Source organism: Lygodium microphyllum, chromosome 25 (genome assembly GCF_053477565.2).
Source record: "Lygodium microphyllum isolate KBCC chromosome 25, Lygodium_microphyllum_v1.1.10, whole genome shotgun sequence".
In the NCBI taxonomy this organism is placed as follows: Eukaryota; Viridiplantae; Streptophyta; class Polypodiopsida; order Schizaeales; family Lygodiaceae; genus Lygodium; species Lygodium microphyllum.
The window spans coordinates 14,794,751-14,817,209 of record NC_141159.1 but is presented as its reverse complement, the minus strand read 5'-3'; the positions used below and the strand labels follow the sequence as shown (position 1 = coordinate 14,817,209).

General features: G+C 43.7%; 1 protein-coding gene across 2 annotated transcripts in view; it reads right to left on the bottom strand.

Moving 5' to 3' along the window:
* Positions 1-22,459, bottom strand: part of LOC148013936 (Neutral/alkaline non-lysosomal ceramidase) — a 103,400-nt gene continuing 80,941 nt past the window's right edge. For both annotated transcript variants that reach the window (XM_087666169.1, XM_087666170.1), the window contains exons 8-9: positions 976-1,142; positions 1-885 (exon numbers count right to left, since the gene is read on the bottom strand). In XM_087666169.1, the coding sequence (XP_087522295.1) occupies positions 337-885; positions 976-1,142 (716 nt within the window). In that variant the 3' untranslated portion in view covers positions 1-336. The remainder of the gene's footprint in view (positions 886-975; positions 1,143-22,459) is intronic.

Genomic DNA, 22,459 nt, shown 5'->3' with positions numbered 1-22,459 from the left:
GATTGCAACATCATGGTAACTTTATTGTTCACAATATAATACATTATGTCTATTTTCCAAGCTTATGTACCAGTCCTGCAGAGGTTCGAACATGTGACCTTACTCTGCATCCATTATGGCTGTCTTGCTAAGTTTCAAAACCATATGGCCATCACGTAAGTCTATTTCAGGTCATTCACATGACTGTGAAGCAAAACTTGATAGCCTGCATACCTACATATATAAGTTCATCCTCTGAGAGAGAGAGAGAGAGAGAGAGAGAGAGCTGTACAAAACAACGAACTCGGTGGGTGGTGTACATGCAAGCCTTTGCTTGAGACCAGGATGGCATACCTTTCATGCAACTTCAAAGGGGCTCGACACCCCTGTGAAGTGTTGCACAGACCCAAACAAATGCTTCGCAGCTCCAAAGTGTCGTAACCTGTATATGCCAGGAGAAGCTGTCTCCGGGATTTCCCATCTGATAATTGCATGGCTATGAGGGCTCCGTGGTGATGGGCGGCTCCACATAAAACGAAGGCATAAGTCGTCATCATCGTAAGCAGGTTTCCAAATCCCATTCGAGTCCAGTGCCTCCACAGCAGCAAAAGTGGCCTCTGTGAACAAGTCATTGCGAGGGCACGCAGACCAGAATGTAGCAGATACGATCTCTCCCTTAGAGTAAGAAGATTTTTGTGGAATATCCTTAATCAGATCTCCAAACATAGACCCACGAGGCGTACTATCCATCACAACTGGTGGGAGCAGCTCTAACTGATTGCTGAGTAGATAAGGAGGAGAGGGACCACTCTCCACAGAAAGGCCTTGAGCTAAGGCTGCTGCAAGTTTTTTGAACTCCTGAATATATGCACCGAGTGTGTGTGGCCCAAAAAGAGTTGAGGCCCCCTGCAGAGATCATGTCCCATTTAAAGTCTAGCTTCTAGACACACAACCATAAATTTGTTATATTAAAATGATTCAACATCACAATACGACCTCATAGCGCTGAACCTCATACTCCTCGAAGGTGGTGACATATTGAGAATAATCATTTGTCAGTCCTGCAATGACTACATGAGTATTCACAAAATCTTGTGCATTGTTGGCTATTAGAGTGGACTTTACAGCTTCCCGTAGACGCCTTCCTGCCATTGTCGTAAATTCTGCCAGCACAAACAAATCAAACACTTGTTGAAGGCACTAACCAATGACAAATAAGAGGCAGAATGAAACCTCATAGAAGGTAAAAAAACTTCCATAGAAACTCAGAAAACAGTCCCAACACCAATTTTTTCAACTAATCCAGCCAACTGGCAGCAAGACTTTTTCATGCTGGTTGCCACTTGTCTCTTATAACAGCCATATTATCATTTAAGGGTGGAAATTTTAATGAATATGACAAATGTCTAATTATTCCTGCTCTTAACATCCCTTTTATTTTGGAACCATTGGGTTTCTATCCTTTTCCATCAGTATTTAATGAAAGATGAATTTGCGGTTATTGTAATATGCTTTATCTTCGGTTTGCTACTATTCTTGTCCTAGTCCATAATCTTTTACAGGTACAAACACACAATGGCTTTACCAAGCAAACGGACTCAGAAATAACTTCAAATGTCAACAATCATCAAGAGATTGTTTGACAGAAAAAGTGAAAAGGGAAACAACGAATGGATCGCTGACCAAAAATATTCATGTTACGAAAGTGTGGATGCTCCAAGATCTGTGTTTACCAAAGAAGAAGGCCTGAGGCAATAGAGCAGAACCCAGTAAACCAAGATTCAAAAGCATCACCCAAAAGCATTTCCACTAAAGGGGACTGCAAAGCAAAGCCAAGAATCGAGACAGTGTTGAAGCAGAACGAAGGCAACAGCACAACAAATGAGAATCTATTTCAATGGCAGCCAAACGTCTGACACATCCCGCTCGCGCAAAGAAAATACTCTTCCTTAAAGAAGACAAACTTTCAAATAGCAGTAGGGTAACAATTCCACCACCTACAAATATTTGAGAGATGACATAATGCAATCAGGCTCAGGATGTAACTACTGTTAAATGCAGCTGCACCAGTCACTTGAAAAAAGAACTCGATGACACTTGCCTATCTATGCAATTAATTTACATATGCATGGATCTTTGGCTAGATTAGTGTGCTAAGAGCTCGCCACCACTGAAACTGAAAGATCTTTAGACAGAGTAGTGCCCTAAGAGGTTGCCACTAAAGAATTCATAGGTGGATTCATGCAATATGGCACGCCCTTCCACTCATATAACCTGACTGGATCCCTATTATTAGCACTCAAGCATATTAGGGCCATGCTCCCACATAGAAACAATTAGCTCTCTTTTTTTGCAAATAAAGTGTGGCTAATTATATTACTTCAGAAAAAAACCTAAATACAAGGAAGTACTCATGCTCAACAGACTAGCTGGAGCTGATGCAGAGTCACAGATATATCAGATGTACAAGCCTCTCAGGGGGGTCTAGGGGGGGTAGGAGCAAGAAGCCATGGAGTGGGGGTGTATCGCCATCTGGGGCTGCCTACCTGCATCATGAAAAACAGGTCCTGGCCGCCCCAAGTGCACATGAAATGACAACGGAGCTCCTGACTCGCCTTGCACCTGGTCCCATCGGCCATGAAGGGAGTGGATGATGGAGGTCCAGAGCTCTGCTAAGGTTGCATGTACTCAAAGTCTCTCTCCGCCAAAAGTCTCCTGACACTGCACCTTCCAGATATGCCATCCAATAAGACTCCCTATGATCTCCCAAACCTCAAAGCGGTCTACTGTGGGCTCCAATACCTGGCACATGGGTAAAGCCTCCAAACCAACCACTACGCACACCCTGCCTCAATAATGAATATCGTATCCTGCATCCTAGCTCCATACAGAACGTGACAGCATTGGCTAATTGCCTGCCAGCAAAAAGCTCCCCATAAGATATAACCAAGGCTAGGTACAATACGGTGAAGGATGCGGCATGCTCCTCTCCACACGAGTTGCGCCACCTCACATAACCAAAGGCACTTCTTTGGGCTTTCTAGAGGCTGTTGTGTGCAGCACTTACAACCTCCCTCCTGCATCTGGGCTAGCCAACTTCCCACTGCCAAGCCTCCAGTGCCACCAGCCATAAGAAATATGATACCCTCCTCGGCCTCCAGCTATCCCATAGACGCCGCCAGAAGGTCCGTCAAAGAGACTCCATGATGTTGTGCTCCGCCTAGTGCCTGCTATGTGATGGCACCCAATCCACACGTCCTCCTACATCAATACGTGTTTGCCAATTCGAGTGGTATACTCCAAGAACCTCGGTGGCTTCTTGGCGACCGCATTGGCCGGCTATAGCCACTCTCCCGGATCCCACTCCAGCTCATCAAGTGGCCTGCCCTCCCAGATCCAAAGGCACCACTCCCTAAGCTCCTTCCAAAAGACATAAGGGTCTAGCCACCATGTCTTCCCATGAAGACCAATCACCCGAATCCTCCTCCATGAAAGAACAGCTATCCCCTCATCCTGCTACCCTCTGTCAAGGGCCAGACGCCCTCCCTCCTGCACAGTAAAGAAGGTCCCAGGTGGAGCACTACCCAGTTTACCTGCCACCTATAGGGGGATACCTGCTGGTGAAAACCTAGCGGCCCATACGTCCCCGGGCTCTATCAACTCTTGTATCGGGAAAGCAAGCCACTCTTGAGGTATTGCTGTGTCTATCTCCCTTCTCCTCAACTCCACTCCTCTCTAGCATCCTAATACTCGCTACAACACCTCCTCATCCACCATCTTGTACACCTCCTGCCATGTCCTGATGATACGAGCCAGGCCGGCCTCCCAACCAGCCCACTAGATGTGGGGGCGCTCACCAATCTGTGCCCCTTCCTGATCTCTGACCTAGGGGTTCCAGATCACCGACTGACGGTCTATCTCCTCCTTGCAGCCTGGTGTGCTCTGGATTAGGGCCTTACGGAAGCCCTACCACACACGGAGCAAGCTATGTAGAAAGGGGGATCTTGGGGGGGTGATCTGGACTCTCGTGAAAATCCATCTCAAGGACGGCCTCCATTCTTTGCCAAGCCTCGATCTACAATCCTGAAGACCCTTCTACAATAGGACCTTCTAGGTCTGCCCTCCTAGTGTGGGGCCACAGACTACTGGCTTGCCCAAGAGAGCCATACTCTGATACTCAGGGTCTATGATTCCAAGCCCTCCCTCTAACCGATGCCGGATGATGGTCGCCCACACCATCTTGGCCCAAGAATCCCTAGAACCGTCTGACCCGGACCAAAGGAAGTTCCATACTAGGTGGCAAAACTACACTACACATGATGAGGAGAAGCACCAACACGAGGTGATGTACCAAGTCGTTGCTAGGAGGACTTGGTGGTGAATTAGGTCCTCCTAGAGAGACGACTTGGTACATCACCTGGAACTGTCTGACCCGAACAAAGGAAGTTCCGCATTAGGTGGCAAAGCTGCACTACACATGATGAGGAGAAGCACCAACACAAGGTGATGTACCAAGTCGTCGCTAGGAGGACCTGGTTCACCACCAGGGCTCCGCCTGCTAGGGATAGGTGAGCAATAATCCAATAGATCAGCTTCCTCCAAATAAAGTCGAGAATTGGAAGAAACTGTTGGGCGAGGGTAATGTCAAGTCCCACCTGGAACCCTAGATAATGGACAGTCTACCCTCTGCTCACCCATCCAAATCCCAAGTGGACACCCACTCCATACTCAAGTCCGGGTCTGTAAGAAAACCAACCAACTTTCACCAGTTGATTTTCGCTCCCGCTACAATACAGAACACCTCAAGAGCCAGTCCAAGAGCTAGTCTCACTCTTTCCAGTATCAACTCATCATCCTCTATGTAGAGTGTTGTGTCATCTACATACTCTGAGTCTAACAACTCTGTCTCCTCTCTCACTAGAAGTCGAAGGCTGCGTAAACCACTCACACGTTGCCTAAGGAAGTGAGACATCGTCTCTGCAAAGAGCAAGAATAGGTACGGGGCCAAGGGGCAACCTTTCCGAAACTCCTCTCCTCGCTTACCACCTATGGGAACCTTGCTAGTAGCCAATTTGTAAAGTGCGGAGACCCCGTGAATCCATGCCTGGGGAAAGCCCAAACTCACCATGGTGCCCTCTAGGAAATCCGAGTCCACCCTGTCATAGGCTTTCTCAAAATCCAGGAGTAGTACGGCCAGTCCTTGCCTACTATGCTGAGCCCACTCTGTCGCCTCAAAGAAGGTGTTGTCTAGGATGCTCCTGTCCTGGACAAAGCCTGTCTGTGTGTCATGAATGATGTCTGGAAGCAGAGGGCATAATCGCCTACCAATCATCTTTGCCAGTGCCTTATAGGCCACCAACAATAAAGTGATCGGTCTTCACTGGGAAAGCTCCAATTGGTCTCCCCCTTTGGAGAGAAGACTGATGAGGCACACCGAAAGACTCCCTCGCATCTGTCCTGAAGTGAAAATCTCATGGAAGGCCATCAGTAAGGGATCCTTCACCACCTCCCAGTAGGTAGTGAAGAAGGCCTTAGAAAGGCCATCCTCTCCCGAGCATTTCTGCCCGTCCTATGTGTTGAAAGCCTCCTCTAATTCCTTTTCTGTGAAGGGGTCTAGGAGGGAGTGTCCCATCTCCTCTATGACGAGGAACAAGATGTGATCCCACACCTGCTATCTGCAATGCTATCCTCTAGCTGAGGCTATCTCCCGCTAGAAAAGGCGTCTATAGTAGTCGGTGGCAATCTCCATCACCTCGTCTGGGCTAGAGTGAATCCTCCCATACTAATCTCGAAGGCTGCATATATGTTCTCTTGAGGTGCGGGGCTGGTGTGCCTGAAAAAAATCCTTGCACATCATGTCTCCCTTCCGCACTCAGAAGGCTGCTGAGGTGCGGAATGAAAACTCCAAGCGCCTGTCCCCTAGGCCGACGATGGCTGCTTGTGCGCACACCTCATGTGCATGGAGAATGGAATCCCCTGGTGTCTCCTATAATAATCTTTGCATGGCTGCTAGGTCCCACCGGAGTGCTCTCTCCTCCTCCCAACTCTATTGCCCGGCCTCTAGGGCTGCCTCCTGGCAAATCCTGCTCAACTCATCTAGGACCTCTGCAACCTCCTCTATGATTCGGTCCCTCCTACCCCACTCCCTAGTCCAAATCTGTTCAATCTGTCTCTTCACCTCCTCCCTCCTGTAGATTGAGTCAGGGATCCGACAAGTTCGTGTACCTAGGGAAGATGTTGCTGGATCAAGTGTCAGGAGGACCGGGCTCGGACAAAGTGGTGCCTGTCAACTGCCCTATCTAGCCTCCGCGAGAGCATCCCCACTCCCCCACATAGAACCTTTTCAACCGCTCTGCCAAGACTCCGCCGCCTAGCTGCCTGTATCCCCACAAAAAGTCCAATGACCTTTCCCTTCTATGGAAAGTTGGGTCTCTCCAAGCATCATGAGCTCCTACTGCCAGTAGGAAGACCTTCCATGCCTCCTGCTCCTCCCCAGCCATGCCTTGGTAGTTTATGCCTCTTCCCTACTAGTCCTCTAAGTCCTCCACATTGTTGAAGTCTCCTCCAACAATCCAAGAGTCCACCTCTGGGAGTCCTACTACAATCTCCACCCAAAACCTGTTGCGTGCCCTGACCTCAATGGGGGCATAGACATTGAGGACTCAGAGGCACGAGTCCCCAATATCTAACCTGATCCAAAGAACCCTCCCTGCCAAAATCGCCCTACGATCCCGTACACAAGCGGTAAGGCTCGGGCCAATAGAGGTGCATACGCCTCCACTCCTGCCGTGGCCACTGATGGCGTACTCCCATTAGGTGTGTGACCTTCTTGGGAGAACCTTCCCTACCCAATGGGCCTAATTTGGGGTGAGCTTGTGGTGCTGCAAAAGTAATAGAAACAATTAGCTATTGTAGTGTGGGCTAGATTCATCAAACTAGATATTACAATCAATAAGATCGCACTCGAGTATATTAGGGCCATGCTCTCACATAGAAACGGTTAGCTATTGTAGTGTGCACTAGATTCATCAAAATAGATATTACAATCAATAAGATCACATGATCATGATACTTTGTTCAATATGCATATGTAGAGCAAAAACTTCTAAGGTATATATCTCCTCATAGTAAAAGTTGTCAAAAAAACATAGAAAACCGATGCAATACACTACACAACACAAGAGAGACTCCAAAAAAAAAAGATAAACAAAATAACACTGGACAGGGAAAACTCAAAGATATGCCTGGGAAAGGGAATCCATATCGCAAGACATGAGACAATAGTGTACTAGCTGTGTGGACATTGGTAGTCAGCCAGCAGTAGAGCTCACAAAAAAGACACAAAAAAGAATTACACAAATAATAGTGTGCCTAGTCCATAGTACATGCATAAACTCAATCATGAGCCAACTAATCTACTAATACCCTCTCTCAAATCATGGATGACCTAGGACAATACAAAGATACAAGGATAATGACTCATCATACTACAACAATGACATTCAAATAGCACCGTGGATTACCACGTAGTGATAAAGCAAGCCACTACCAAGGTGCTTCAAAGAGAACCTAATGTCAATGTCGACCATACTAGCTTCTCAAAATAGAGGAGAATCATAGCAACTCTCTATGTTTATAAAACAATGCCTCGCAAGAGCATATGTGACCATCTTGTCAACAATGCCTCCGTGCAGACATAACCATGGATTCTCTGCCTTCGGCTAGACTGTGAAAGTGTCCCCTTATGTGAGCTTAAACTAGGAGCCAATTCCACTCTCTGTCAAAAAATAGCCCATCATAAACCTAGAGGTCAATCCCAGCTCCACGATTCCAAAACCTGCCAAAATTCAATCCATGTAAAAGAGAAGTCCCTCTCTGAACCCTTTGCATTTGTATACCTATATAGATGAGACTCACCTACCCCACCTCACCATCTCACACTCCCTCTTTAGCAAGGGAGAGTTGTGAGGGATGACCACATCACCAGCACTAGAAAATAGTAGTAGGAGGGGTAGCTAAGCTCTTTCCATTCTCAACAAAAGATGAGTCCTTCTGTGGCCTATGCCTTCGCCTTGGCCAAGAAAGATCCAATTCTAAGTCAAAGGAGGATAAGGATGACTCATCGAAAGAGTGTAACCTGCTTCTTCCTCTTCTTCTCCTTCTTTGGTGAAGCCACTTACTCCTTGCAATCCTCCGATAGGTATCTCTTCTTACCACAGTGATAGCACTAGGCCTTTGACTTCTTCTTCCTTTTATCCCTCTCTCAAGCTACAAAGGTCTCAACATGGCTGCCATGTCGAAATGGAAGCCTCCCTTGTAACCTCAAGGATACCTCATGCTCAAGTAGCATAGAGGACACATGAGTGAAGCTCACTAGCATCAAGGATGTTTGGGCCCTCAAAGCATTGGCTACTATTGAGCTAAATCACGCTTTACAGTTGATTACCATTTTTAAACAGCCCCAAAACACAATTAATAAAAAACACAAATTTGGTGTGCGGCTCGAGAGAGTTTCAATGGTCTCCCCAAAGCCCCAATCTTTTGGGGCACCCTTCCACATCTATAAATAGATAAGCTACCAACCATTCAACCTTATCCTTTTGTGCCAGTTTCTCACTCTACCATGCAGATTTTAGTCATCAGCTACCTACCACCTACTGTCCAGCCATCACCGACTCCAGCCCATCACTATCGAGCCCTAGGTAGCTTGTTTTCAGCCATCCCCTTGCTATTTAGAGGTCTCCATCTACTACATCATCATAGCATCTGATCAGCCGATGTTTTCAACATTTGTTACTAGGCAATAGGCTGCTGCCATCTCTCCACCGGGCGATTGCTGCAATACCTGTGTTTTTGTTGTCTAACACGCCATCTACACCAGCAAACATCTCTCCTATTGTCGCCTCAGCTCCTTGACACTTTGGTGTTTCTCGCACTCCGACTAGTGATCACATCACTTGGGATCCATCTCCAATGGACGTCACTCTCCGACTGCATTGCTCTGCCCTTGGGCATTCTATACACTCTTACATTCATTTACAACATTCATTCACTTCAAAGTTTCTTCTCTCTGTGTTTGAGTTTTGAGTTTTTGTGTTTTGCATTTTACGCTTAGGGTTTGAGTTTTGCTTGTCTTTGTCTGAGTCTCTATGTTTTAGTCTTGGTCGTACATGTTGTGTTTCCTTAGTGCAAACCCTAGCATATCTTCACATGGTATCAGAGCCAATGCTCTTTTAAAGAGTATCTTGTGGTGATTGTGTAGGCTAGTCTTCGTGTGAGACTCACACGCGACTCGATTCTAACTCAATGTCTCAAGCACCTTCTTCTTCGGATCCTATGACGTCCTATCAAGCTTCACCATCATTGGAGGCTCTGAGAAGGCATTATGGTCTCGAGGAGGAGGTAGACACACCTTCAGCTTTACCATCTTCTTCTTCTCGCTTTGGTCATCTTACAGATGAAGAGTTTGAGGAGTACTTGCACATCACATATAGTTTGGTTTACACTCCTCCAATGAGTGCTACTACTCTATTTGGACCGACTGGTGAGACTAGCCATCTCTCTAATCTTGGAGGGATTATGGCATTCGGCACGTCTCGCAATCCATCTCCTTTATCTGTGCCAGGCCTCGTGTCACGTTCATATAACCCTTTTGAGTCGTATGAGCCAAAACCCTCTCTTGTCTCTTCTTTTGTTGTGCAAGATCCGGATGGTTTTCAATATGTTAACTTCAATAAAAGAGGCTCTCCAAGCATATACCCTTCATCAAGCATGTATCTACCATCTATTTCATTTGAGCAAGTAAACCACACTTCTCAACTCCCTCCCATCCCACCACTATCTTCTCCACATTCTAATCTACTCACATCTTCATTCCAAAATCTTGGATTACATTCCACTTCCGCTCAAAGCACACTAGGGGTTAGATCTTCCATCTCTACTCCTAACTCTTTCCCTTTCTCCATCCCATCATCTACCTACCCTCCATTCACTCCACCTCTCAGTGCATTTTCAAGGGGAATGCTACCCTTTAACATTATACCTTCCATATACCCCCACCTTACCACATCCTTCCACTCTAGAACAATTGTGATGGGCATCCCCCTCACTATCCTCGAACATTCACAAAACCCCCACACAACCTGTTCTAACATAAGGATATCCATCCTCTGCTTATGGATTGTTGTTATATATCCCTTGGGTCACTCGTACGAATGAATTTTCATCCGTTGCTCCCCGTGTCCCTATCCCTCCACCACGGGCTCCACAGGCAGTTACCATGCCCATACCCAATCCGCCCTTGCCCATATTTAGATCTACTATGCACGCTTCCCATATGCATGGTGGACACTCTAGGATTACTTGCCAAGTGTACTCCACTCCATCTCCCTATCCTCCCTATCTACCCTATCCCCATTACACACATTTTCCATCTCCTAGCACTACCACTCTTGTTGCAACGGCCAAGAATGACTTCACGGATAAGACTCATTTTAACAGGCCGAATTTTACCCCTTGGTCAAACTCCATGCAACAAGTGCTCAAATCTTGAGGACTTTGCGAGCTCATCATTGGTATGAAGCCTATGCCAAAGCCTCAACTAGCTCACCCTAATCACATCCATCAATGGAGAACCCGCAATACCATGGCCAATGTTGAGTTAATGCAAGGGTTGCTTCTAGAATTCCACTCTCAATTATAGCATTTTTCCCTCGCATCTAAGCATTGGAGTCATCTCATTGACCACTATGCGGCACGAGATTGCACTCAACATATCAATCTCGATTTTGAGCTTCAAAAGTTTTCCATTAAGAAAGGGGATAATCTCAAAGTCAAGTTAGCCGAGTATTGGCGTTTACTAGCCAAGTTTGCCACTACTCGTTCCCCGAAGTCAGATGACGATCAGGTCACGTTCTTCTTGAACAAGTTACCTAACAAATACTTCCATTTTATCCAACACATTATCTCACTACCTAGATTGCCAACCTTCTACGAGTTTGAGTGTTAGTTCTTACATTATGCGAGGCTGCATGATCAAGTCCGCAAGAAGTTCTCCACACACATCCATTCAGAGAGGCGAGGGTTGGTTGCCTCAAGGGCAAAAGTTTGAGGCGCAGATAAAGAATATAACAAGTGTAAAAGAAGATAAATTGGGACGGTCTATCTAGGTCTGAAAAAAACAAAACAGTCAAAATCAATGCTAAACTACAACCACCATTTCGTCAGCAACTCATCGATTTGCTAATCAAATTTAAGGATGTTTTTCCGTGGAAATATTTAGATATAAAAGATCTAGATCCTCGTTTCTATCAACACCCAATTTCTTGAGAATCAGATGTTGTTCCCATCCAGAAGCAATGCTATAGAATGAACCCTCACATGACTAAGCATGTGAAATTGGAGTTGGATCGACTACTAAGATTAGGTTTCATCACTCACTTTGCTAGCACACCACCAAGATCCACGGATCACTTGTTGCTTCAAGTGTTTCAAGCCAAGACTCTTCCTCCGAAGGAAAAACAAACAGTGGCAAGAACTCGCAAGATACGAAGGAAAGCCAAAACAAGGGTAACACCACTTCCGTAACAAATTCCTAAGAGAAATAGGTTTTGTACACATTATCAAAGGTCAAGCCATATGGACAAGAAGTATCGTACCAAGGCCCAAGGTCTTCCTCCTAGAAAACCACAGCAAACTACTATGATTGCCTCCACTCCGCCTGGCCAATCCAGTGGGGCTACGCCTCTCGCCGCTGCACCATCTTCTCCATCGACTACTAGATATGTAGCACGTGGACAGCCTTAGCAACCTATCTCCTTCAATACTCATGAAGGATTGGCCGATTGGCTTGCTAGTAACTCACCTATTACACTTTACTCGCCCATTCCAAGGACATCCACTGCACCTTCTAGGATTATTTCCCCATCTCATCATATGCAATGGTGGCCACACACTTACACTTTCTCTTTTTAGACTTCTGTTGCATACTTGCATACTCGTAGCATTGCACTTAGCTTTGCTTTCTTTTATTTTCAGCTTTGTTCTTGGAACATCTCACTACTTACCTTTGTGCTTGCAAAGTTTTTTCTCTCTTTTGCAAGGTTTTACATTTCAGTGTCAACCTAACATGCAAGCTTGTACTAGTCCTTCCTAAGCTGAAGAAAGGAGATACGCACCATTCCTTTCATGGTTCCATCTACTTGGAGTTTTGCTCTTCTACCAGCATGGAGGCTTTCCCTTTTGCAACAAATCATGCATCTCTCTTGATGATATCATCGTGGTGACTTCTACCTTGCTCTTCCAATAGGGATGCTTCATCATCTTCATCCACATGGTTCTCGGTACAACATGAAGACCGACATCCTTAGGCTCCTCTTCCTTCTTCAGCATCAACATCTAGATTGAGAGAAAGTTCCTACCCTTCTTAGTATTCTACAAGTTTCAGCACTTGTCTTTGACATTGACCTTCCCTCCCTATTGTACCTTCCCCTATGCATTGCATGATTTCATTATCTTTGTACTAGGGAGCTTGGACAAGTAAACAATTTCTCCACGAGGGACACTATCCAAGTGGCACCTACTGCATAAGCATTCTTCAGTATGTAGCATCCTATGCATCCCATTGTGCAGAGCACCACTAGACAAATCCTGAGTTGTTTCCATCAACGCATTACACCACCATCCTTCTTCGCACAATACATCTTCACCTTTCACTCATCATCAACATCCTCAAGTGGTTGGGTAAGCTTGTACTGTTTTATGATGTGTTGAGTGTACCATCTCTACTCCCATCTTTTAAGTCATTGTTACTTAATCAGCCGACCCCTAAAATTTACTTTCCATATTTTTTTTTTAAGTTCAATGTGGTTCCATCCGCCTTTGTAGGGCTTGATAAGCCACTAGGCAATCAATAAGCACCCTTTATGTGATGCCATTTCCTCTCCAGGATGACTACTTGGACTCCCTTGGTAAGATAGCCATCACCTTTGTAGTCTTGGTAGGTCATTGGACAGCCGATGTGCATCCTTTGTCTGATACCTTGGTTGCTTTGGGGTGAAACGCCTTGGGGTAAACATTGCAAGTCCTTCCTTTTAGGCTCAGTTTTGGGCTTGAGAGGGGGTCTTGAGCTAAAACACACTTTACAACAACTGATTAGTATTTTTAAATGGCCCCAAAACACACTCAATTAATGAAAAACATAAATTTGGTGCGCGATTCTAGAGAGTTTTAGTAGTCCCCTAAAACATTAATTTTTTTGGGCACTCTTCAACATCTATAAATAGACAAGCTGCACACCATTCAACCTTATCCTTTTATGCAAGTTTCTCACTCTATTGTGCAGATTTCAGCCATCAACCACCTATCATATGCTGTCCAACCATCAACAACTGCAGCCCATCACTATCAAGTCCTAAACAACTTGTTTTCAGCCATCACCTTGCTGTTTCAAGATCTCCATCTGTTGTGTTGCCATAGCACCTAACCAGCCTATGTTTTCAACATCCGGTGCCATGCGACAGGCTGCTGTTATCTCTCCCACCATACGATTGCTGCAGTACCTACATTTTTGTTAGCTAGCAAGCTGTATACATTAGCAAACACCTCTCCTATTGTTGCCTCAATTTCCTAACACTCTATGTTGGAAAATGACAGCTAGCTATGGAGGAGAGAAATGAGAGACAATAGTGTCCTGAAGCAAAAGATAGAGTGTACTTAGTGAATTGAAAGAATGAGAATGGAAGTTACAAGATAGGTCTAAGATCAACCTAGCTCTAACTCGACTAGAGTTTTTAACTCTAAGAGTGATGACAACTTATAACTTTAGTTGTATTCACACTAAGAACTGAAAAACAACTAAAGACTAAAACATTGGGCATTGCCCCATAGAATTGGTAAATTCTAACACCCCCCTGTAGTGCCAATGTGGTAAAGTACAAGAATGATCAATCACCAAAGGGTAGCAAGTTTAAGGACTTGCAAAAAGCCTCAAACTTCTCACGAGGTGGTGCATTGGTGAAAATGTTTGCAACATTTTTCTATATAGGAACATACATCAAGTTGATCTCTCCTATATAGCATCTCTCTCTGACATAAAGATAATGCATCTCAATATGTTTCATGTGAGCATGAAACACAGGATTTCGTGCCACTACAATAGCACTCTTAACTGTCAAAAAGAATGGGTGTAGGACCCTCCAATGGTAAATGTAGATCAGCCAACAATCTACGCAACCATAAACATTCCACTGTTGTCGTGGAGGATGCCCTATACTCAGCCTCACAAGACGAGGTAGCCACTATACATTGTTTCTTGCTTTGCAATGAAATGCATAAACGGCCCAGAAAAAAACAGTGTCCACTAAAAGACAGCCTAGTGTCTACATCACCAACCCAATCTAAATCATTATAAGCCTGTAATTGCAAGTCTTCCCCCTAGAAAATAATAATGCATGTGACTAAGTACCTTGAAAGCTAAAGATCCACTTAACAGCTTGCCAATGTATAGTCCATGTGCTATGCATATACCTGCTCACCTCAAATACTACATACTAAATGTCAAGGCATGTGTTGCAAAGATAAATAAGACAGCCAACAGCATGGCTATAAATTACAACATCAAACATCTCTTCACCATCATGCATAGACTGCTTTAAGCCTGGCTCCATAGGACTGCACATATGTTTGTAATCTTGCATATTAACCTATGTAATAGCTTATCCACATATTGTGACTGTGACATGATGATACCATGTTGATTTTGGGTGAGCTGAATCCCCAAATAATAGTATAAATAGCTCATATCTGACATAGCAAATGCATGTTTTAATTCAACCTTGAAATTTGCAATTTTTGCTCCTGAAGGTCCAATGAGCAACATGTTATCTACATAAAGAATGATAATCAGCAAGTCCCCCCTCCCTTCATTCTTAATTTATAGAGTGGGAGCAATTGGACTGTTTTTGCACTTCACTGGCCAAATATGCATCAATTTTAGAGTACCATGCACAAGGAGCCTATTTGAGACCATAAAGAGCTTTGTTTAGCTTGCATACCATGTGCTCTTTCCCCTTTACCACAAACCCTAGAGGTCATGACACATAAACATCCTTGTATAAACTGCCATTCAAGAATGTTGTCTTAATGTCCAATTGATGTACCCTCCAACCATAATTTACAACCATAGCAATTACACATCTCACTGTACTCATACAGGATTTAGAAGCAAAAGTCTCATCATAATCTATGTCTTTCTTCTATGCATAACCTTTTGCTACCAACCGTGCTTTATGCCTATCAATGGTACCATCAACCTTGCATTTGAGTTTAAAAACCCATTTTGTGCCAATGGCTTTCTTGCAAAGTGATAAATCCACAAGATCCCATATAGAGTTAGTGACAATAGAGTTCTACATGGCCTGCATCCAATGTACATCTTGCTGAGCTTTGTCCAAGGAAGTAGACTCATGATCATCCAACAATGAGCTCATAAATACATGCTCATCACAATCATCTACTTCTATAAACTCAATCAAATGGGCTCCCCCTACATCATGTGTTGTATGTCTAGGAGCCCTTCTAGTGTATTAAGCTAAAGGAGCATCCAGTTTACTCTCCTGGAGAGTTTGTAACAGCCATCTCGGAACTGTTTTTGCTGCATTTACAGCAGCCCTTTCAGCTGTACTGCACCTTCCACTGCATGTGGCAAGCCATGATCAATACCCTGTTGTTCAGGCGCATATGGTGCAGCAACAGCTTGTTGTATTATGCATGTCCGTCCATTTACAGCAGGCACGGACTCCAAAGAAAGTGGCAAGAGACCCTCAAAGACATCACCGATATCATGGGTGGCTGGCATTTGAAACTGATCATGTGAAAATGCAACATTTTCATCAAATATGACATCCCTACTTACAAAAAGCTTTTTTTGCATGTGGGTCATACAAGCGATAGCCCTTGCTTTCCAAATTGTAGCCAATAAACATGCATTTTACAGCCTTGTCATCAAGCTTCCCACAAAGCTCTTTCGGAACATATGCATAAGCTATGCAACCAAACACCCGAAAGTAGTCACCCTTGGGTTTCTTGCCATACCAAGCTTCAAACGGAGTGATCATCTTTAGTGCCTTAGTGGGTGCACAATTCAACACATGATTTGCACATTGAAAGCTTTCTAACCAAAATTTATGAGGCAGCCCCTCGCATTTGAGCATACAACAAGTCATCTCAATAAGAGTGCAATTCTTCCTTTCAACAATACCATTCTACTCAGTAGTCATTCTAACAATGGCTTGAAGCGTAATGCCATGATCAAGCAAATGTCTCAAAAGCACGAGACATGTACTCTCCCCCTCTATCCATGCAAAGTGCCAAGCCAATTTTTGCCTCAAGCTTGGCAACAAGATGTTTAAGATGCATAAACACATCAGATTTTACTTTCAACCTCTACACCCATGTATACCAGGAGTAGTCATCAATAAATGTAACAAAGTAAAGATAACCAACCTCCAAGTGTACGTATCCTCATGGGATCACAAACACCAAAGTGAATAAGCTGCAATTTCCAGACAGCACGCATTGCACCATCCTTTTTTAAGGCAAATTTGTGCATCTTGCCCAAAATGCATCCCTCGCATACATGAGGAGATCGAGTCGCCACTGGAGACAATGCATCTACCATATGACACCACTCAAGGGTCATCAAACTCCCAAAACTCATATGTCCATAGCAAGCATGCCATAGCTCCGCATTCTACATAGCGGGCGATAGAATAGTGGCTATCAAAGCATCATGAGACTTTGCACAATAGGTATTCACCAACAAAAGCAAACCCTTATACAAGGTCCTAGACAACCTAAGTGCATAATCCATCTCCCTGTCTCTGACATTGCATTTGTCATCCTCAAAGATGACCTAAAAGCCATGCTTGTTAAAAATAGAGATAGACAACAAGTTCTTTGTAATGCCATGCACAAATAAGACATCTAGAAGCATGAAGCCAAAACCATCTGTAGCAGTAATAGTGACTGTCCAATGCCACAAATATCATAACTACTGCTATTCGCACATGTAACGCACTTTCCAATAGGGACTGAATGCAAAGAGGAAAACAAACACTTCCTAGAAGTGATGTGCTTTGAAGCTCCACTATCAAAATATTATGTTTGTTGTGTTTCAGCGGTATTAATTGCTAAATCAGCCATTGAAGAATCACAACTGCAAGTCAAAAATGCAGTCCTCCACAAAATTGACAGAAGCATCACCATCAATAGATTTGCTAGATAATGTCTCTTGGACAGCAAAACCAGAGTCCTTTCTCTTCTCTTTGGCTAATCTCTTACGACATTCATCAATATAGTAGCCTGGCTTCTTGCAATAATGACATTTCCCTTTCTTTTCAGGCTTTCCAATGTGCTGGACAGCCTTATTTGATGGTTGTCCAACATCACCCTTTTATTGCTTTTTTGCATTTTTCTTGACTTTTCCTTTGCCTTTGAAATTGAAAGCATAGCCATATCTCCTAAGCACAATGCAACATTCTTCTTAGTCTGTTCCTCTTGCAACAAGGGGCCTTCCAACTCCACAAATGTAAGAGGCTGCTGCCCCACCCCCCTCCCCTCCAAAGACAACATCAAAGAGGTGTGGAAACCAAGATACGACTCTAAAAGAGAATTCAGTGTGATGTTTACCAATTCAACACCGTGAATGATTTCATCCACATTGAGCAGCTGATCCAATAAATATTGTATGTGAGTAAGGTGATTTGCCATTCTATTCCTCTCATCCATGTTCACATTGGTCAACTCTCTACAAAGATAAGATATTCTAGCCTCGTTACATGCTGCAAACATACACTCAAGTACATCCCATACTAATTTTGAGACCTTACAAGACTGAATGTGTGTAATGATCAATCTTTTCATTGACAAGGCAATAAAAGAAAGTGCATGTGCCTCTTTTGAGTGCCATCTTCTCTGATCCTCGGTAGGAGGGGAAGGAGGGGCAACAACGCCAACAGCCTACCCTCTAGTGTTACACTATCATGGGATTTTATGTTTACAGTGTGAAAAATGAAGATGTTGTGGATCATGTAGGTCTGCATACTTGGTCTACATGAGCTTCAGGACATGTTACAGGACATAAAGCAGTGACTCTTTAAGTTCATTTTGCTTGGATGTTACTTAGTTTGACAAGTCCACTTGGTTTGAGCACGGGACATGGTATATGCCTTTGTTAATGACTTAGATAACTTAGATGTGCCTTATGAAACTTAGTGGTTATGTGGATGAAGAGCAGGGGCTTCAACGTGATTTTCGGCGCATTTCATGGGCGTGGACTGCAAGGAGAGTGCTGGAACAGCTGGACCACAGGAGGAGCTTCCAAGGCATGCAACTTAAGCTCAACTCAAGGGGAATGGTCAAGATTAATTCCAAGAAGGTAAAGTGTGATTTTTCCATGCATTTGGGGGGAGAGGAAGAGCTATGGTGCTGTCCTAAACAAGGAAAATCAGGGAATCCATGACTAGCAAGGTCTCTTCTGGCTTCATCTTCATTCTTAGTGCTTTTCTTGATGCCTAGAGCTTGGTTCTTGCTGCTGGCATCTAGTGTACCACTTGGGACAGCCAAAGGTGTGATTTTTCATGGTCTATGGGCTGTCAAAACTGTCATAAACAAGGGGGCCCACAGTCCACTCAATTTGGGAGAGCTTGCAAGTCATCTAATGGAATGTATGTATTGGATACACTCCCTACACAGCAATGCAACCTTAGGCATTCATTAGAGAGGCTTATGATTGGATTTGTATGCATTTTGAAGCCTTGATTGAGGGCTAGAATACACTGTTATTGACAGGGCTGAAGTGCTTCTTTAGCTTTGACAAGGATTTGACAGGAGCATTTGATATGTGTCTTGGTTGTAGTGGCTTCTACCACTACTAGTTTGAAGTTTACATGTAATTTTGAGGTGAATACCTATAATAGTCAATGGATGGCAACAGCATGGATCATGGATTATGTTATGTATTTATCATCATAGTTACCAGGAACGAGGAACGGGAACGAGACCCCCCGGAACGGAGGGAACGCCCAAAAGTTAGGGAACGGGAATGGAGGGAATGGGGGGGGGGGGGGTGTGTAGAGAGAGAGAGAGAGAGAGAAAAAAAAAAATCAAAACTTAAGTCTTAGAATCTAGAGAGAGATATCATATCAACCATAGTTTGTTAAATTAGAGACATAATAATCAAGTTTCAACAATAATAAAGATTCAAAACATTGTAATCAGCGATGGATTGTCGCATTCATGATTCAAGATTGTAATCAACAATGTTGCATAAGTTCAACAAGTGCGCATTGCAAAGACACAAAATATGCACTAAACTTTAAAGTCTAAAGATCCAAGTTACAAGAGCTCTGATTTCCAATTCAATATTCTAAAGTTCCAAAAGGCTAGCCGCTAAGTGCTCTGATATATGGAAGATGGCTCCACTGTGCCTGAATGCTCATCCTGTTCATCAACATCTTAGCCATCACCATCACCATCACTATCACCATCACCATCATCGTCATCGTCATCATCTTTTTCCCAACGTATAAAAGAATCAGCCTTTGGAACTGATGTACGAGCTAGCAAGCGAAGATTGGAGCTCACATAAACTAGGTCATTCGTCTTCATTCTACCAAGACAATTTCTCTTCTTTGAGTGAATGTGATTGAATGAGCTCCATAGTTGCTCTAAACAAGAAGAGCTAATTATTTGGCTAAGAATACGAATAGCCAAACTTTGCAACTCTGGAGCTTCTGCCCCGTAGTCCTCCCACCATAAAGCAGCCCCAATATTTGTGATGTCCTCTAGTGCATCCTCTGTACCAAACATCCCTAATGTTTGCCGACATAGAGAGCTGATTTTTGATTTTGTGTTGCATTTCATGGCTAGAATAAAGCCTTGCAAGCAATGCGATCCAAGCCTTGACCACCTCAAGGTCTCTTTCTTGCATCTTTTCTTGAAACTCAAGATCAAGCACAAATGCTGCAACATGCATAGGAGAATCATACTCATTCCGTCTGCTGATGCATAACTCCTTGATCTACTCATACGTGTCTGCATTTGGTTCCAAACTCTCCAACTTCTCAATCATGCGATCCATACCTTCATAGATCTTCCCAATGCATGGATCCATACCATTTGCAAGCCTCAACATGTACATAATAGGATCAACTATTTGGTTGGTGCAATTCACCTCATCCCAAAATTCTCTATAAGAGACATATGCATTACATAACACAGCAATCGCAGTGGCAGCCCATTCCAATTTTCATACTCATCACTAGCAAAAAGCTCCCTAATTGCACCTTTGCAATAGTGCAATCGACCAAGCATAAAAAAGTTATATGCAAATCGTGTATTCGAGTATTTGAGAAGTTCTTTGTCACTTCTCTTGCGAAATTCAACATGCAAGTACTAATGATTACATATAAATGTAATAATCTTGTTGCCTTTCGTAACAAGAGATGCAATCTATGGCAAGTCCCCAATATCCTTCAACAAGTTATTCAAGCAATGCACCATGCATGGACTAAAGGTGATATGTGGATACATTGCCATTAAAATGTTTCCTGCTGCCCTATTTATAGGTTCACCATCTGCCACAAACTGCACTACATTTTTTACCCCAACAACCTGCACTGCCTCGCACCACTCAGATGCCAATACATCTGCACTGTTTCCAATCTTTGAAGCATCATGACTACCAATGAAGTATACATCTCCACGAGAATATGCGACAATACCATGTCTGGACCTATGGTGTGTGTCAGTCCATCCATCTGCTATCAATGTCACTCCATTTCTTGCCCATCGATTTCAAATATTTGATGTTGCAATCTCTATGGCTACTTTCTCCTTTTGAAGCAATGTAGTCTTAATAGTTTTTTATGAAGGGGGCTTACATATGGGTCCATACTCTGCAATCTTTATCACCATATTTAAAAAATAAGGTGACCTAGCTGATTTGAATGCAATATGGTCATGGTTAAAAAAGTGTGTCACTGTTGCATCTGTTTCCTCTTTTTTCTTTGGTTTCCATGAAGTGTGCAATGAACTCTGACTAACACCACGACTTGCTGCCACCGATGGCCCACAAGAAGGGTACATACCCACTAATCTTGGTGGTTTTCCACATGAAGCACCATGCCCTGCTGACGTTGGAGTCCATGCATCGACGTTTTTTTAAATGCCCCGCTACTAGAACAGCCATTCCAAACAGGAAATGACCAAGGAACGGGTGGAAACGGGACAAGGAATGGGCTGGAATGTTCCACCAACGTTTCCTCGGCTCAGACCCCCCGGAACGCATTAATCCGTTCTTTAAGTGCCGGAACAGGCGTTCCCTGTCTCTATGGTATTTGTGTAAGAGCTAAGCTATTGTCTCAATGTGTCTTGGGCTTCGACCCACCCTTATTTGGATGTATTTGGTTATGAGCTATGATTATGAGCTGATGTCTTCCATGTATGATAGGATGTTGAAATAAATTGAGAGGCTTCACCTCTATCAGTTTTCTACTGCATCTTCTATTTCTTCAAACCCCTTCTCTTTCATCTACTGCTCTCCTTGAATCTCCCTTCACCCTACTGTCTCTTACCCCCATGGTAAGTGGGATATGGATGCTTATTCTTCAAGCCATTCATCATGATATTCAAGATTATAGTCAACTCCATTAACAATAGAAGAAGAAGATAAAAACCATTCTGAATCCGAACAATGTGTGTGATGGTGATTCTTCGCGAGTAGACTTATGTTCACCTATATGTAAAGAGTATGTTTTGAAGAGATCTTTGTATTATAAACCCTAGTTTGTCCATTTAGTTTGAGGTAGTGTATACCTCAGTTATATCACCACAGTTATAACAACATAGTTCCTAAAGCCAAAGACACCATTCATTATTGTTCTCAGCTTTCTTCAATCACCTACATGAGGTAAAGCTGGCCAAAGGAGGATCAGCATCAAACCATCTGTTGTTTGATGGTCTCAATTTACTGAGAAATAGCACTGGAGAGCTGCCCAGCATGATGCACCTATAGTTGAGAGACTTGAGAGGAAGTTAGTCGTCTCTTTGTTGTAAGGCGTGGGCTCTTCTTTTAGCTCCTTGTGTTGCTTAGTGCCTTGTGCTGCGTCTCCACTATCCAAACAGTTTACTTCAATTCTGTGTGATTAAAATTAGAAATAAACCATTGCCAAGTTCCTTTCCTAGCTTGAAACCAACACATTGGACAGATGTCTTTGCTTCAAAATAATGGCTGAACAATTTCACTCACGTTTCAAGGCTTTTGAGCATGTACATGCAGTACGTAACCATCTTCTAACTGCACAGAACTACATTTGTTGGGTGCGGATCAGAAGCTACCGTGCTCCCTCTTCACTATGGTGATTACTAGAGTATTGTCAGGTTTGCACACACAGGATTCTATTACGTGTATCTTGTGGCT